The 15,663-nt window shown below is 42.4% G+C and overlaps 1 protein-coding gene across 1 annotated transcript; it reads right to left on the bottom strand.

The window, feature by feature from the left end:
* Positions 1-896: 896 nt before the first annotated feature.
* LOC130725523 (rop guanine nucleotide exchange factor 12-like) lies at positions 897-1,957 on the bottom strand. Its single transcript, XM_057576742.1, has 5 exons — positions 1,843-1,957; positions 1,556-1,710; positions 1,390-1,464; positions 1,040-1,240; positions 897-944 (listed from the first exon to the last, which is right to left on the bottom strand). The coding sequence occupies exons 1-5, from the start codon at positions 1,955-1,957 to the stop codon at positions 897-899; spliced, it is 594 nt and encodes a 197-aa protein (XP_057432725.1).
* Between the last annotated feature and the right edge of the window lie 13,706 nt (positions 1,958-15,663).

The raw sequence follows: 15,663 nt of genomic DNA, 5'->3' as shown, positions 1-15,663 counted from the left end.
AGTAGCAAATATTAAAGTCCAATCCTAGCATGTAGTTTTTTTCAGCTTCCATTAAACATAACTGAAAATCATGGTTGAAGAGATTCACCAATGAAATGCAAATGAGCAACAAATTGTTTCACATATCCAATTACTAACTTACCTTCTCAAATGGCACTAGCTCAAGCTCATAATTACAGTGGAGTTAGGAGGAACCACTAGCTAACCTTCCCAACTAGTTTCACTGCAAAGATAAAAATGAGGTTGAAAAAATATCAGAAGTTGTGCACTATCTCCATTAACAAATGAAAAATCATCATTCAAGGTAATGAGAAATCAAATTTCACAACAACTCCCTCATTTGGACACTCAAATCCTTCCCTTTCCTCCACAAAAGTTCATGCTGAAGTGATTTTATCTGAAACACAAGTAACCATAAAGTTTACAAAACAAATGCTTGTTCAAAAACAAGTAACTAGACATGCTGCAAAGTGTAAAGGAATGAACTTAACTAACCCTTTTCCTCCCCAAGTTAAGCTCCTGGAAAATTAACCACAAACACAACCACTATCAATATCATAACACCCATTTCATCATGTACAATTCTGCAGTTGCAGCTTCTTGATATTGGCTCGTAGCTTCGGCACCTCCACTCCATTCATTTCAATTATTTTTCTGTTCAATTTTTACTCTGAATCAAGGAAAATAAAAAACAAGTCGTGAGGCCTTTGAGACTCAAACAAATGAGTACAAGCCCAGGCAAGCAGGAAAGGGAGTGAGGGACGTTAGAACAAATCACATTTAGCATTCTAAATAAATAAGAATATTTGATTAGGAGAGAAAGGGAAGCACCTTCATGAGAGTTTGAAGAAGGCAGGAGCTAGAACAATAGAAGACAGATATGTAGTTTGAAGAAACTAAACACTACTTGGCGACACACAACTCTGTTGTATATAAACAGAGTTCTGAAATTTGAAACAACATGTCAAACTGTGATATAATGTGAAAATATATGAAATCAAGAAAACTTCTATGTAGATACTAGTTATTTTTTACTTACCTTGGGTAGGGGTTCAATATAGCTTTCAGGGATCTCCATCTCCAATAGGGTTTGTGCATTTATGGCCATCGCTTCTTTAAGTACTTGATTCATAAAATCTTTTTGATACTGCAGAAACCTTCTCACCGCATCAGATAAACCCTCTGCAGGAACCTTAGGTGTAGCACTTGTCATCATTTTTTCTCTTTGAACTGTCTTTATCTGCATCTTTTGATACATAGTAGAACTCATTTTGGTCTTTGAAGTTATCTAGACAATCCTGCTCATCATCAACAATTTGTTTTAGGAGCTAACAACCAATTGAGACATATCTATAGAAAAATAATGATCATTTTGGTTAGTGATCTTACAATAAGCATGTTGTCAAGCTTTCTTAAGGCAGGGATATTCATATGGAGATCCGTTTGTTGTCGCATAGTCTTAATCTATTCATTCAAAGATGATGATCAATCATATAGTAACTATCATAGGGACAATAAGGAAAATTGGAAAAGTAGGGTGAGTGAGGAGGGTTACCTCCATGCTGGATCCATCTTTTGATTTTTGTTGAGTATGAACCATCTCAACAACATAATCTGTCACTGATAGAAGCCAATCGATTTCCTTTCTCCATCTGGCTTTCCTCTCGGGAAGCATCGGCTCTAGGCACTTTTGTTCACAAAAAACAGCAGCTGCATTCTCAGCAAGAAAACAATGAGAAACTGACAAGAGCTATTTGAAATATTTCTTCTATCAAGAGCTCATGAAAATGGAAGTAACATCATAATGTTTATCCATCATGATTCAAGCAGAAGTCAACATACCAGCAAGGTTTGGGAATGCACTTGACAGTGCCAGAGCTGATGAAACACCCTTTCCTCCACTAGACATATCCTCCCCCAATAGCAATTTAACAAATCTCTCCTTCATTTGTTCCATTTCTGAATTGCTGAAGCTTAGTTATATTTATAGACACGAACTGCAAACACCAATTAAAAACTAAACCCAAAACTCATACTTCTCTATGCAATCTTGTGGTTCAGTATTTAAAACATTAATAGTGAGGTATAGAGATAGTGCACGCTAAAATGACAAAACTAATATAGAGTTAGACATATCTCTAATAGTGCACGCTAAAATGACAAAACTGCAGATAAACATAAAAAGTAACAGAACATTTAAGCGTAAGATATAGAGATAGAGCAAGAAGATACAGACCTAACATGACTCAACAATCGATGAAGGACGGTAACGACGCGGCAGATAGAGCGTGACAGAGAACAGCGACTTCGACGAAGAACGACGACTTTGTCGGACGGGGTGACGAAGTTGCAAGGTGCGCTGCGACTTCGATGGAAGAGAAGGTCTGGATGAGGAAGCAAAAGCGTCGAGAGGGACTGCGGCCTTGGGTGAACGGCGTGAACAGAACAGATCGAAGCTTTAAATCAAAAATAGATATATCCTAAATTAAACCTAACTATTCAAATCTGCCTAAAATCAGCATCCATATCAGTCCGATCTGCAGAACCGTCGAGGAAGAAGCGTGAACCGTGGCCACGCAGTTGCAGTTGCGACCTCCTCCTTTCTCCACGAAGCTTCCTCTGCGGCTCGCTCCATCTCAGAATTATCCGCACTAAATTCGCTGGTGGGAGAGAGGGTCGTGTCGATGAAGAGTGGGAGAGAAGGACAGGGAAACGAGAGAGGGACGAGAACAGATCGGAGCTTCGACGGCAGGTCGATGGAGTGTGGAGAGTGGGATAGAGCGTGGGAGGGAGAGCGGCACAACAGGGGACGGTGGCGGCACGATGGGCTGCAGCGGTTGGGAGAAGGAGTACAGCGGTTGAGAGATTGAGGTAGCAGATCGAGAGTGGTAGTGGAACAAAAATAAGGGTTTTACGGGATTTGGGTTAAGTGAGTGGTTCTAGTGGAAAGTAAATAGCAATAAATCGAAGACAAAACATAAATCTAACCTGAGACTAGTGGAAAGTAATTTTGAAATAGCATAAGGTACCTGAGTTCGAATCTCATGTGGAACAATTATTAAATCTAGAATTAATTTTTCACTAAATCTTTACAGCGGTTTGATCATAAACGCTGTAAATAGTGGAACAAAACATAACCGCTGTTAATAGTAATGGCTTTTACAGCGGTTCATATATCGACCGTTGTAAAAACCTATAATCCGCTCCGTGTTTCCGTCTTTACAGCGGCTACAAAACTTAACCGCTGTTAATAGTAATGGCTTTTACAGCGGTTTATATCTCAACCGCTGTAAAAGCCTATAATACGCTTCGATTTCCGTTTTTACAGCGGCTGCGAACTCAACCGCTGTAATTGGGGCGCTGTAAAAGCCATTTTCTAGTGTAGTGTCATCGGTCCTTCTCAACATATTCAGACATGAGAATGCTTCAATCTCGAACCTTTGTCTTGTCCCTTCTTCTTTCAGACCCAAATCGTGGTGTAACCCATCGTCAAGCCACTGTCTCAAACCTCCCCATGTCGTGTTGTCAACACCTATGGTCTCTGTATATCGCGCTACCTAGCCAACACGACGGGTCCCACTTCGTCCTTGTTCTCCTCTTCGATCTCTGCCCCTTTTTTTCTATTTTTCTTTCCCTTTTCACGTTCGATATTCAATCTCTACTTCTTTCGTTCTTCCCCTCTATCTCTGAGGCAATGTGTTACTAACGTGGATGAAGATCATGGATTTTTTATATTTTGGGTTCTTATTTTTTTTAATGGCGGAAATAATGATGGAAGAGTTGAGATGAACATCGAATAACATTGATTGATGTTTTGGAAAATGTTGATGAAGGATCTTATGTCCAATAATTTTGTAGAATTATCATGAAAAGAGGTCATCGTGGTTGGAGGAACAATGGAAGTGAAGAGAGAAATTACTAAATAGACCTCAGAACCACCGGTGGTTTCTTTTATAAAAGGATCACCCTAGAATTCACTCATTTTAAATTAAGGTGGCCGGATAAGTATTGACAAAAAAAACATATTTAACCCTTTAAATATATAACAAAATGAAATTTGCTTAGCTTGGTGGCTCCAAAATATTAGACCAGATTGTATTTACTCGATGGATCAGTTCATTAACAATTTGGAGCTAATTAGAATTCCATAATAGGCATTTTGAAGAGGAGTTATACTAGCTATAAAAGTTGTTCATGCGATCTACCTTTAAATTTCAAAACATTATTGTTGAGAGTGACTCTGCAGGTCTTACAATTGGATGAGCAAACAAAAGATCTGATCGCCCATTTGATTCTCACTCATGGTATTGTTTTCTGAAAGATAACGATCGACTAGTTCTTTGAACAAAGTCAATTATTATGTTTTTCATTCGATCGATGTCCTTAATTACAACATGCAGATGAACTCCATCGGTGACAAACACTAAAGCGGTGGCACTGTTTTCAACTCTTTCCTGCCGGTAACATTTTCAGAATTTGATGAGAACTGCACTCGTATATATGATGTGTCTTCCATCTTTCTCGCGCGCGTCATAATGCTTTGAAAATGGATTGGATGAATAATGCTTTGTTGACACTTCACTTTCAGAAGAGAAAAATTAGTGGAAAGATGAAAGAAATAGAAAGAAAAGAGAGAAAAAGTAAAAGATGTGATTGATAATTTGATTGAAAGAAAAGAAAAAGATAAATAAAAAAATAAAGTGAAAATGAGATAAAAGAGTTGATGAATCATAACTTGCATTAGAAGATGGTCTTGACTTCTTGAATTTTTCTTTTCTTTTCATCTACTCCATCTGTTCTTATTTATCAGTCCAGGAAGAGAAGGTTCACACAAATTAAGAAGAGCAATTAATTGTGTTGATTTTCATAAAAGTATTATTTGTTTTCCTATATCACTCTTTAGAATGTATTTTAATTATCTTTCTTCATTTATTGTTTATGTAAGGGCATTTCTTAGAAAAACATCAATTAATGCTCTCTTGAAACTCTAAGTGGACAGTTATATAGGAATAAAAAAATTCTTCAAAGTGGACAGTTAATAAGGAACGGAGGGAGTAACATTTATTTAAGCACTTAATGAAACCAAAGCTGCCAATAATTAAGCATAATCTAGTTAACAAATAACGTCTCTTATGCCTTGGACCAAGCAATAGTGAGACCCTCCCACAACGTGTTGGCTTCTGCCACGAATAATTTATTCTCTTAATTTTAATTACACAATACATTTAATTATAAGGGTAAATATAGAAGGGTGAATAAATTTCTCTAAAACCAATACATCAATTCACATTACTTATTTTCTTAATAAGTGAATTGAGTTAAAATTGTGTTATAATTAGAAACAAATAGAGTAATATATAAGGAGTATATCATAAAAAAAAATATGTACAAATTATTTGTTAGGTCACTTAGGTGTAAAAACATGACTAATAATAAAGAACGATTGATTATAAGTAATGATAATGATTTATTCACACTTTATTTTATCTCTCATATTATTTTTATATTTTTTTCTATCTTTTATTATTTCCTATTACATCACATATCATATTATTCTTTTTTTATTTTTTCTCACTATATTTATCTAAGGTGGAGGTGGAGGAGAGATGTGAAAGAACTTCCAAGGTTAAATGTTGTAAAGTTGTTGACCTAACATTAATTTTGCTGAGGTTGAAGAACATGCAAGAATTTCTTTCTTACAGTACATTTCTAGTAATTCGTTTCTACACTCTTCTTTCCCCTTTATATATAAATATATGCCTCTAAGATTCCCACAAGCAACCCATCACCATCCGAGAGATTCTCTCACTCAATATTCCATATGGCTTTCCAAAGATCTCGCACGGTGAACCTGAACCTTGTGCTAGTGTTCTGTCTGGTTGCGGTGGTCAACAATGTTGTTACTAAGTGCAGTGCTCGGGAAATAAATAAGAATCTGTTCTGTACTAGGGCAAGCTTACGTAAGAGAAAGACAAAAAGTAAACCCTAGCAGAGCACTAAAATAGCAAAACTACCATAAAAGGAATATTCTCATTAATGCTGAAAAAGTTGGTTTCGTACAAGTGGATGACCTCCCCTTTTATAGAGGGGGTGGTCATGATATGGATCTTTCCTATATTTGGGCCTGACAATCAGGGCCCAAATCCCCATACATATAAGACAAATCCAAAGGAATCTTCCAGCTGGCTTGTGGGTCCATCACCTAAGGGAGGGCGATGAAGCTCGTTGTGTCACACTTCCCGCCATGGCTATCTTTAATGGTTTATTGTTCATCTTGAGCGGGACATAATCTTCTTTATGTCCCGCCCAGTCCACATGCCCCCAAGACATGAGACTCGAGTAAAGAGTCGAAATGTCTTCATCATGTTACCTAGTAGTTCGCCTCTATTGTTTATTCGTTCATCGCCATTTTACCTTCGTTGTTACATCGCCATTTTACCTTCGTTGTTACATCGCCATTTTCACGCTTCGCCACCTTTGTTGCCGTTTCAAAGATATGTCGCCATTAATCATAACCGTCAACCACGTCTTTTCAACTGACGCACGTATCCTTATTTTCCGGGATTTCGTCATCATTTGTTATAAATGCAATCTTCAGTTGCGCGTCTCGAGGAGTAATGTCTTTTCGCTTCCTAACTTTTCGAATTTCAAATCCCACGATCCCACGATCTTCCCCCACTCATTCTCTCTCTTCCTTTCTCTCTATAAAATCCCCTTTTCACTTTTCATTTTTCACTTTCTTAAAACTTTTGCTCTGAAAACCCTTTTCACCGCAGCTTTCATTCTCTTCTTTGAACTCCGGTGAACCTTTTCTTCCTCCGGCCGTCGTCATTGCGCGGTGCTCCCCTATCGCCGACGTTCTCCTTTCTCAAATTCACGGTTCTCCCTCTGGTTAGTTTTTCTCTTTCTTGAGACTCTTCGTTTACTTCTTTTTTCTCTGACTCTGTTCATCTTCTTTCTTCTTTCAACTCTGTTCATCTTCTTTTTATGAAACTGCCTCGCATGTCTTTACCAAACGCTAGCCTTCCTTCCCTAGAACTTTCTTCACCCTCCACGGAGGAGGAAGTTGTCGCCCCCTCTATAATTGAAATTCATTCCTCGCCTTCTACCCATGATGATTCCGGTCCCGCCGGCTCTGTAGACTCAATTCTCTCCTCTAATGGAGATTTATCTTCACCTGAATGGCGCTCTGACGTGCATTTAGTTGAAGATAAATGTCTGTTGCATTCTATCTGGAGCAGCGTTGGGAGCATTAGTTCGCTTCGAATTTCTGCTCAAGGGTTCACGAAGATAGATCCCGCCACCTCGAATAATGAAGATCATCTGTTGAATGTCCTCCCATGTGGCGAAGATGACTGTGTTCTGTTGCGTAAAGAACCAGACGATGGATCGCCCGATTTTTTCTTTGTTTATGGCTATTTCTTCTTAGATTTAAACATTAAACTTCCTTTCTCGCCGTTTATATGTCACGTTCTTTCTTTTCTGAATGTGGCGCCTTGCCAACTCCAGCCCAACGCCTGGGGTTTCCTCCGCTGCTTTGAAATTCTTTGTGAACACTTGAGTTTCACTCCAACCTATCCCTTGTTCTTCCTTTTCTATAAATCAGTCACCACTAAACCTACTTCTGTGAAATGGGTTCCACTATTAGCCCGTAAGAACATGAGTCGGTTTACCGCCCTTAAAAGCCATTACAAAGTATGGCAGAAGAAATACTTTAAAGTTGTGGAGTCGCCCGAAATAAAGAACTTGTTCCGAGATTCTGACAATAACCCCCTCTTCCCTTTTTACTGGACAAAGAACCCTCGCCGAAAAATATCTGTTTCATACGACGCCTTGGATGAATCTGAACAAGGCGTCGCCGATTACCTCCGCACACTACCAGTAATTTCCGGTCACGACTTGATTGAGGCGTCGAAATCCGGCACTTTAAATCAATTTTTTAGTAAGTTTATAATCTTTGTACGTAACTTCTTTTTCTTTTTGTTCATGTATCTCGTCTAATTGATGTTTTCCGTACAGCTACGATGGGAAAAGGCAAGGTTGACGCGAACCCACTCAAGATGAAGGAGTACCTCGCCCAGTCTGCTGCGGCGGCGAAAAAGAGGGCCGCCGAAACTGAGCAGAAGAAGAAGAATGAAGGTACCTCGGGTTCTGACAACGTCAGGGACCCTAAACGTCAAAAAACTTCAGGTGCTGCTGGTGGTAAGCCTCTCCACCAATCAACTCTTGATTCAAAAAGTCGTCCAGCTGAGAAAAAGAAGGGACATGACAATGTCCCGCCCCCTCAACAAGATTCAAGCACGCTGATCAACCGCCCATCAACTCCATTTGGCCAGGCTGGCCCTAGTTCAGCCATCGGTGGCGAAGCTCCTCCCCCCTTGCTGAGCTTGTCGGATCCTCACTTCAATGGGATGGAATTCATGACCCGTACTTTTGACAACCGGATTCACAAGGACATTTCCGGTCAGGGTCCCCCCAACATTGCTTCCATGGCGATCCATCACGCGCTTTCTGCCGCCAGTACTGTAGCGGGAATGGCTCAGTGTGTGAAAGAGTTGATCTCAGCCAAAAACCGTTTTGAGAAGAAGGCAGCTGATTACAAGACAGCCTATGAACGGGCTAAAACTGATGCTGAGACCGCCAACAACAAGCTGAAATCTGCTGAGGAGAAGTGTGCTAAATTAACTGAAGACTTGGCTGCTTCGGACCTGCTTCTTCAAAAGACCAAGTCTCTTAAAGAAGCCATAAATGACAAGCACACTGCCATTCAAGCCAAATATCAAAAGTTGGAGAAGAAACATGATCGCCTGAATGCTTCCATCCTAGGGCGTGCTTCTCTCCAATATGCTCAAGGCTTTCTGGCGGCCAAAGAGAAGATCAGTGTAGTTGAGCCGGGCTTTGATCTTTCCCGCATTGGGTGGCTGAAGGAGATCAAGGATGGTCAAGTAGTTGGTGATGATGACATTAGCCTCGATCTCCTTCCCCAATTCAATGATGAGAGTGAGCCTGAAGAAGATGGCGAGGATGGGAATGAGCAGCACAGGAATGAGGATCAAGGGAAGGAAGATCCTCAAGCTGGGACAAGCCAGGGCAACAACGCCAACAACGAGAACCTGGCTTGAATTTGTTTTTATTTTATGAAGTTGAAATTTTTCTTTGGGCATTGCCCCGTTTTATTTTCATTCCAAATCATGTATGGGCATCGCCCCCTTTTCTCTACTTTAAATGGATATCATCTTAAGTTCATTCGTTGTTTTTAGTTGTTCCCAACTTTCGTTGTTATATACCTTAGCCGATTTTTCGACGAGGCTTGGTTTCTAGTGGCCACTAGAATTGCCAAGGCTTTTAACTTTTGAAGGCGATACTTTCTTATTCCGAAAGGTTTACTCGCGGTATTTGCATACCTTGATACGATTTGCATTGCATGAACTCGTAATAAAAATTCAAAAAACATACGATTCTGTTGAAATGATCTTTTCATTAATTTTCCTTCGTATGGGAACAATTGTCCCTTCATTACAATTGTCGCCTCATTAAAAACCTTTCCAAAGAAAGGGAAAAAGAGTGCGACTTCATTTACATTTGTTGTTTCTACTAACTAAAATACTGCTTTAGATGAGAGGCGTTCCATGTTCGTGGAACCTTTTGACCGCTTAGTTGTTCCAACTTATAAGCTCCTCCTCCAACATCGCCAATAATCCTGTAAGGCCCGCCCCAGTTGGGTGAGAGTTTGTTGTGTTTATCGGGTATTGTATTTTTTCGGAGCACTAAGTCTCCTACCCTCATTTTTCTTGGCACCACTTTTGTTGAGAACTTTCTTGCCACCTTCACTTTTCCCGCCTCATTTCTTATGTGGGCCTCTCGTTGTTCCTCGGGCAGCATAATTAGATTTGCTATTAAGTTTTCTCCGTTGTCATTTTCATTAAACCGAGCCACTCGCCAATTTTGGTTTTCAATTTCCACTGGGAGCATGGCGTCAGTTCCATAAGTTAGACGATACGGGGTTTCCTTTGTGCTTGACTGCTCCGTGGTGTTGTATGCCCAAAGAACGCCTGGTAGTTCCTCCGCCCAAAGCCCTTTTGCTTCATCCAGTTTCTTCTTTAAACCCTTCAGGATAACTTTGTTAGCCGATTCAGCCTGCCCATTGGTCTGTGGATGTTCTACAGAGGCAAATCGCATCTCGATTCCCATTTCTGTACAAAATTCTCGGGTAACACTACTTGTGAATTGTGTTCCGTTATCCATTACTAATGCCCTGGGAACCCCAAATCTACAAATAATCCTTCGCCACAAGAAGCTCCTGACCTTGGCGGCCGTGATAGTTGCTACTGCCTCAGCCTCTATCCACTTAGTGAAGTAATCAACCGCCACGATGATGTACTTCATTTGTGCCTTCGCCACAGGGAATGGTCCTAAGATATCGGTCCCCCACATGGCGAACGGCCAAGGCGACATCATGGTTGTTAATTCTTCTGGTGGAGCCTTGTGTAGGTCAGAAAAGACTTGACATTTTTCACATTTCTTAACATACTCCAAACAATCCTTCTTCATCGTTGGCCAATAGAATCCTGCTCTTATCACCTTAACTGCCAAGGATCGCCCGCCAATATGACTAGAACACACGCCTTCGTGGACTTCCGCCATTATTCCGAGGGCGTCCTTGATATCGACACATTTGAGCATAGGAGACATGATTCCTCGCCGATACAACTCACCACCCACCAGTGTGTAAAAACTGGCTTCCCTTCGTTTTGCTCTCGTGTTCAAATCATCCTCCTTTGGTGGGTTCTCTAAGAAGGTTTTAATCGATTCCATCCAAGATATCTCGCCCTCACTGACTGACTTTACAGCTTTCAACTTTATTTCTACCAAATCAATGCTCGGGCGAGGCAGGGTTTCTTGAATGATTGTCTGGTAGTTGCCCAATTTCCCTGTGCTTGCCAACTTCGCCAACACATCAGCCCTCTCATTTTGTCCCCTCGGGACATGTTCTATTTTGATTTCTTTGACCTCCATCATCAATCTGCGCACCACTTCCAAATATTTGGACAGTTGCGGATCCTTCACCTGGTACTCACCTTTCACTTGTTTAACCACTAACTGCGAATCTCCTTTGATAAATAACTTCTGGACTCCCAATTCAATGGCCAACCTTAAGCCGGCAATCAGAGCCTCGTACTCAGATTGATTATTGCTCGCCTTGAACTCGAACTTGAGAGACTGTTCAATGATCATTTTATCTGGACTTTCGATTGTTATTCCCGCCCCACTTCCAGTGTTATTAGAGGATCCATCCACAGACAGGACCCATTCTCCTTGAGTCTTCTCTCCTTCAGTGGGTGTTAATTCCGCCACGAAGTCAATTAAACTCTGGATTGTGACTTGGCCCCTTGGCTCATATTGTAAGTCATACTCTGACAGCTCAACTGACCAGCTAACCAATCGCCCTGATAAATCAGGCTTCTGAAGTACTTGCCTTAAGGGAACATCAGTTTTAATTTTGACTTGGAAACTTTGGAAGTAAGGTCTGAGGCGCCTTGCAGTTTTCAGAATCGCCAAAGCCGCCTTTTCAATTTTTTGGTACCGCAATTCTGCCCCCTGTAAAGTATGGCTCACGAAATATATAACTTTCTGCTTTTTTCCTTCTTCCTGGAGCAAAACCGTACTTACCGCCTTGTCAGTAACCGCCAAATAGAGCACTAATGGAACGCCTGGTGTTGGCTTGGAGAGTACCGGTAATGTGGCCAATGTTTCTTTCAATTTGGTAAAAGCTTGTTCGCATTCCTCTGTCCACTGAAACTTTGAATTCTTTTTTAAACATGTGAAGAACGGGGCCGCTTTGTCACCCGCCATTGGCAAGAAACGTGACAAGGCGGCCATTCGCCCTGTCAAACGCTGAACCTCCTTTACACTTGTTGGGCTTTTCATTTCCAAGATCGCCCTTCCCTTATCTGGGTTTACTTCTATTCCTCTTGATGTTAACATAAATCCCAAGAATTTTCCTCCCTGGATCCCAAAAGAACACTTCTCAGGGTTTAACTTCATTTGATATGTTCTTAACTGATCAAACGCTTCTTTAAGGTCGCCGCCATGATCACTAGCCCTGGCGGATTTTACAATCATGTCATCCACATACACCTCCATATTCCTGCCTACTTGCTTTGAAAAAATTTTGTCCATGAGCCGTTGGTACGTAGCTCCTGCATTCTTCAAACCAAAAGGCATTGTCTTGTAACAATAGTTCGCCTGATTGGTCATGAATGCTGTACTTTCCTCATCCGAGGGATGCATCATAATCTGATTATAGCCCGAATAAGCGTCCATGAGACTTAAAAGTTCATTCCCTGAAGCTCCATCCACAAGCTTGTCAACATTGGGAAGTGGGTACGAATCTTTGGGACACACTTTGTTCAGGCTCGTGTAGTCCGTGCACATTCGCCATTTCCCATTGGCCTTCTTGACCATTACAACATTGGCGAGCCACGTTGGGTACTGTACCTCACGGATGAAGCGGGCCTTGATCAATTTCTCAGTCTCTACTTGTACAGCCTTGTTCTTTTCTTCACTCATTCTTCGCCTTGGTTGGATGACCGGGGTCGCCCCTGGTCGTATGGCTAGTTTGTGAGTGATCACCTTGGGATCAATCCCTGGTACATCATTGATGGTCCATGCGAAGAGATCTAGATTATCACCCAGAAGGGTGATTAGTCTGTCCTCTTGTTCTGTTGTCAAACCACTGCCAATCTTTAGAAACTTGTCCTTGACTTGCACCTGCTTGGTTTCCTCCAGCGGTTGTGGGCGAAAATCATCAGCATCATCTCTTGGGTCCAAGCTAAATCCTTCTTGTGGGAAGATTTCTGTAATTCGGTGGCTCTCCTTGGCGGCCTTCCGCCCATAGAGCGTCACGCTCCTCAAATAGCATTCCCTTGCTGCATTCTGGTCTACACGCAATATCCCGACCTTCCCGTTGCAGGCGGGATATTTAACAGTTAAATGAGCAGTTGAGATGACCGCGCAGACCTTGTTGAGGGTGTCTCGCCCCAAGAGTACGTTGTAATTGGCTCTACACGCCAATACTAAGTACTTTACTTGAAACTTCTTGACAAACTCTCCTTCTCCAAAGGCAGTCGGAATTTCGACGTATCCCCGCACACTGACACGGTCTCCTGTGAATCCCACCAAAGTTCCCCTGTATGGTTTCAAATCTGATTCCTTTAGTCCCAGGCGATCGAAGGCGTCTCCATAGATGATATCTGCCGAAGATCCCTGGTCTAAGAATACTTTCTTTGTCACATAATTGTTAACCCTAATTGTTACCACAATTGGATCGTTGTCATGGGGAATTACATGCGCAAAATCCTGAGGGGTGAATATAATAGGGGAATGATTCACCCAACACTCGCCTTCGTTCGACTCCTGTACTGAGTGTACTGCCGCCACGTAGCGTTTTCTGGCCTTACTTGAAATTGCACCCCCGCCAAATCCTCCTGCAATAGATGAGCATTCCCCAACAGGATCGCCCAACTCTTCAACTATCTCTTTACCTTTACCTTTGTCCCCTTGAGTGATTTTAGCTACCTCCGGCGCTGTTGTGTCTTTGACAAAGTTTGCCAAATGGCCAGCTTTAATCAAGCGATCAATTTCCCGCCTTAAATTCCAGCAATTATCTGTCGTATGCCCCAACGCTCTGTGGTACTCGCACCACCTATTGGTGTCCACGTTAGCTGGCGGCCGCCGTGGGGGTGGTGGGTACTGCACAACGTTGGTCTGTCCAACCGCCCTTAAAATGGTACTTAAGGGTGCATTCAACTTAGTAAGTGGGATTGGCGTTGGCGAAGCACCAGGCTGACCAGCTGTGGCAGCAGCGGGACCTTGTGAATTTCTGTGCCATGTATTTTGAAAGCCAGGTTTAGAGTTGTGGTATGGTCCCGGTCTTGGTACACGGGGGGTTTGCGCTATCCTGGTTTCCTTCCCCGCCTTAGATTTGTCTTGTGAAACACCGCCAGATTGAGACTGCTTACGTCCTTCCTCTCTTTCTTGTTTCTTCTGGTCATCTTGCTCAATCAATATGAACTCTTGAACACGAGCGCGAAGATCCATCATATCCTTCGCCGGTCGCCTTGTTAAGTCTCTATTCAAATCTCCCGCCCGAAGGCCATTTTTGAATGACGCCAAACAGACATCTGGATTTTCATCCTCCAACTGCACCGCCATCTTGCTGAAGCGTGCCATGTAGGTTTTTAATTTCTCGCCTGGTTGCTGATGTATGCTGATAAGATCAAACATTGTTGCTTTTGTGGTTTTATTGGCGGAAAATTGAGTCAGAAACTTAGTGGACAGATCAGTGAAATTATCAATGGAGAAGGGCGGTTGTCGAATGAACCACTGCATCGCCATGCCCTTGAACGTGGAAGGCAATAATCGACATTTTACCGCATCCGACGCCCCGCCGATCACCATTTTAGTATTGAAGTATCTAAGATGCTCCATAGGATCAGATTCGCCCGAAAAGGCGTCTAATGCCATGGTTTGCAGGTGCTTTGGAATGTCCACCCTAGTGATGGCTGGAACAAAAGGTTGGAATTCAACTACATCCTCCGCCTCCAGGCGTTGTTCTTGCTTAAAATTCTGCCGCTGAGTAAGATACTCAACTTGGGCTTGCAACTGCTCGTTTTGGGACTGCACCTTCTGCAAGGTATCTAACATTTGTTGCAAAGCCGCAGGCGTGATACCTGTCACTGCCTCTTGCGCTCTCCGTGGAGCAGTTGTTTTAAGATCTTCCAAGTTCACGTAGTCAGGCGGCGTTGAACGCCGCCGAACACCTGGATCTGATTTAGCGATCAGATCTGAAGGTCTTCCCGGAGCTGCATTCACCAATGACGCCGGCGACGGCGCCACTGAGTGGACCCCCTCCGAGGAAGCTTCCTGCTCTTGGTCGTCCAGTACGGGACGGTTGTTGTTTCGTCCGCCGGCGCGACCGCCGTGTCGACCACCACCGCGCCGGCGATGATCGCGCCGACCTACGCCGTATGAACGAGTCTCCATGGCTCGCGATTCCTCCTTCTGTCACCGGAAGAGCTGAGTCTTCCCCACAGAAGGCGCCAATGTTCTGTACTAGGGCAAGCTTACGTAAGAGAAAGACAAAAAGTAAACCCTAGCAGAGCACTAAAATAGCAAAACTACCATAAAAGGAATATTCTCATTAATGCTGAAAAAGTTGGTTTCGTACAAGTGGATGACCTCCCCTTTTATAGAGGGGGTGGTCATGATATGGATCTTTCCTATATTTGGGCCTGACAATCAGGGCCCAAATCCCCATACATATAAGACAAATCCAAAGGAATCTTCCAGCTGGCTTGTGGGTCCATCACCTAAGGGAGGGCGATGAAGCTCGTTGTGTCACACTTCCCGCCATGGCTATCTTTAATGGTTTATTGTTCATCTTGAGCGGGACATAATCTTCTTTATGTCCCGCCCAGTCCAGAATCCATTAGTTCATGAGAAAGCAGGATTGAATAATATAGCCGTTGTTGAAGATCCAAGCAAGAATAAGAAGGTAGATAAGAATCAGTTACCATATATTCTTCCTCGTCTGCTTCCCCTTCCAATTCCATTTCCACGTTTCTATCCAGGGGTTCCAATGCCATTCCCAATCCCTATCCC

This window comes from Lotus japonicus, chromosome 6, assembly GCF_012489685.1.
Source record: "Lotus japonicus ecotype B-129 chromosome 6, LjGifu_v1.2".
NCBI lineage: Eukaryota > Viridiplantae > Streptophyta > Magnoliopsida > Fabales > Fabaceae > Lotus > Lotus japonicus.
Note: the sequence above shows the minus strand (reverse complement) of the source record. Positions and strands in the feature narration are given on the sequence as shown.

What these genes read in the sequence shown, in the direction of transcription:
- LOC130725523 (XM_057576742.1), bottom strand. Translation starts at nt 1,957, where the DNA reads ATGGAACAAATGAAGGAGAGATTTGTTAAATTGCTATTGGGGGAGGAT. An exon ending in TGCATTCCCAAACCTTGCTG is followed by an intron (nt 1,711 to 1,842) that starts GTATGTTGACTT and finishes CTGAGAATGCAG; the next exon opens with CTGCTGTTTTTTGTGAACAA. An exon ending in AAGATGGATCCAGCATGGAG is followed by an intron (nt 1,465 to 1,555) that starts GTAACCCTCCTC and finishes TTGAATGAATAG; the next exon opens with ATTAAGACTATGCGACAACA.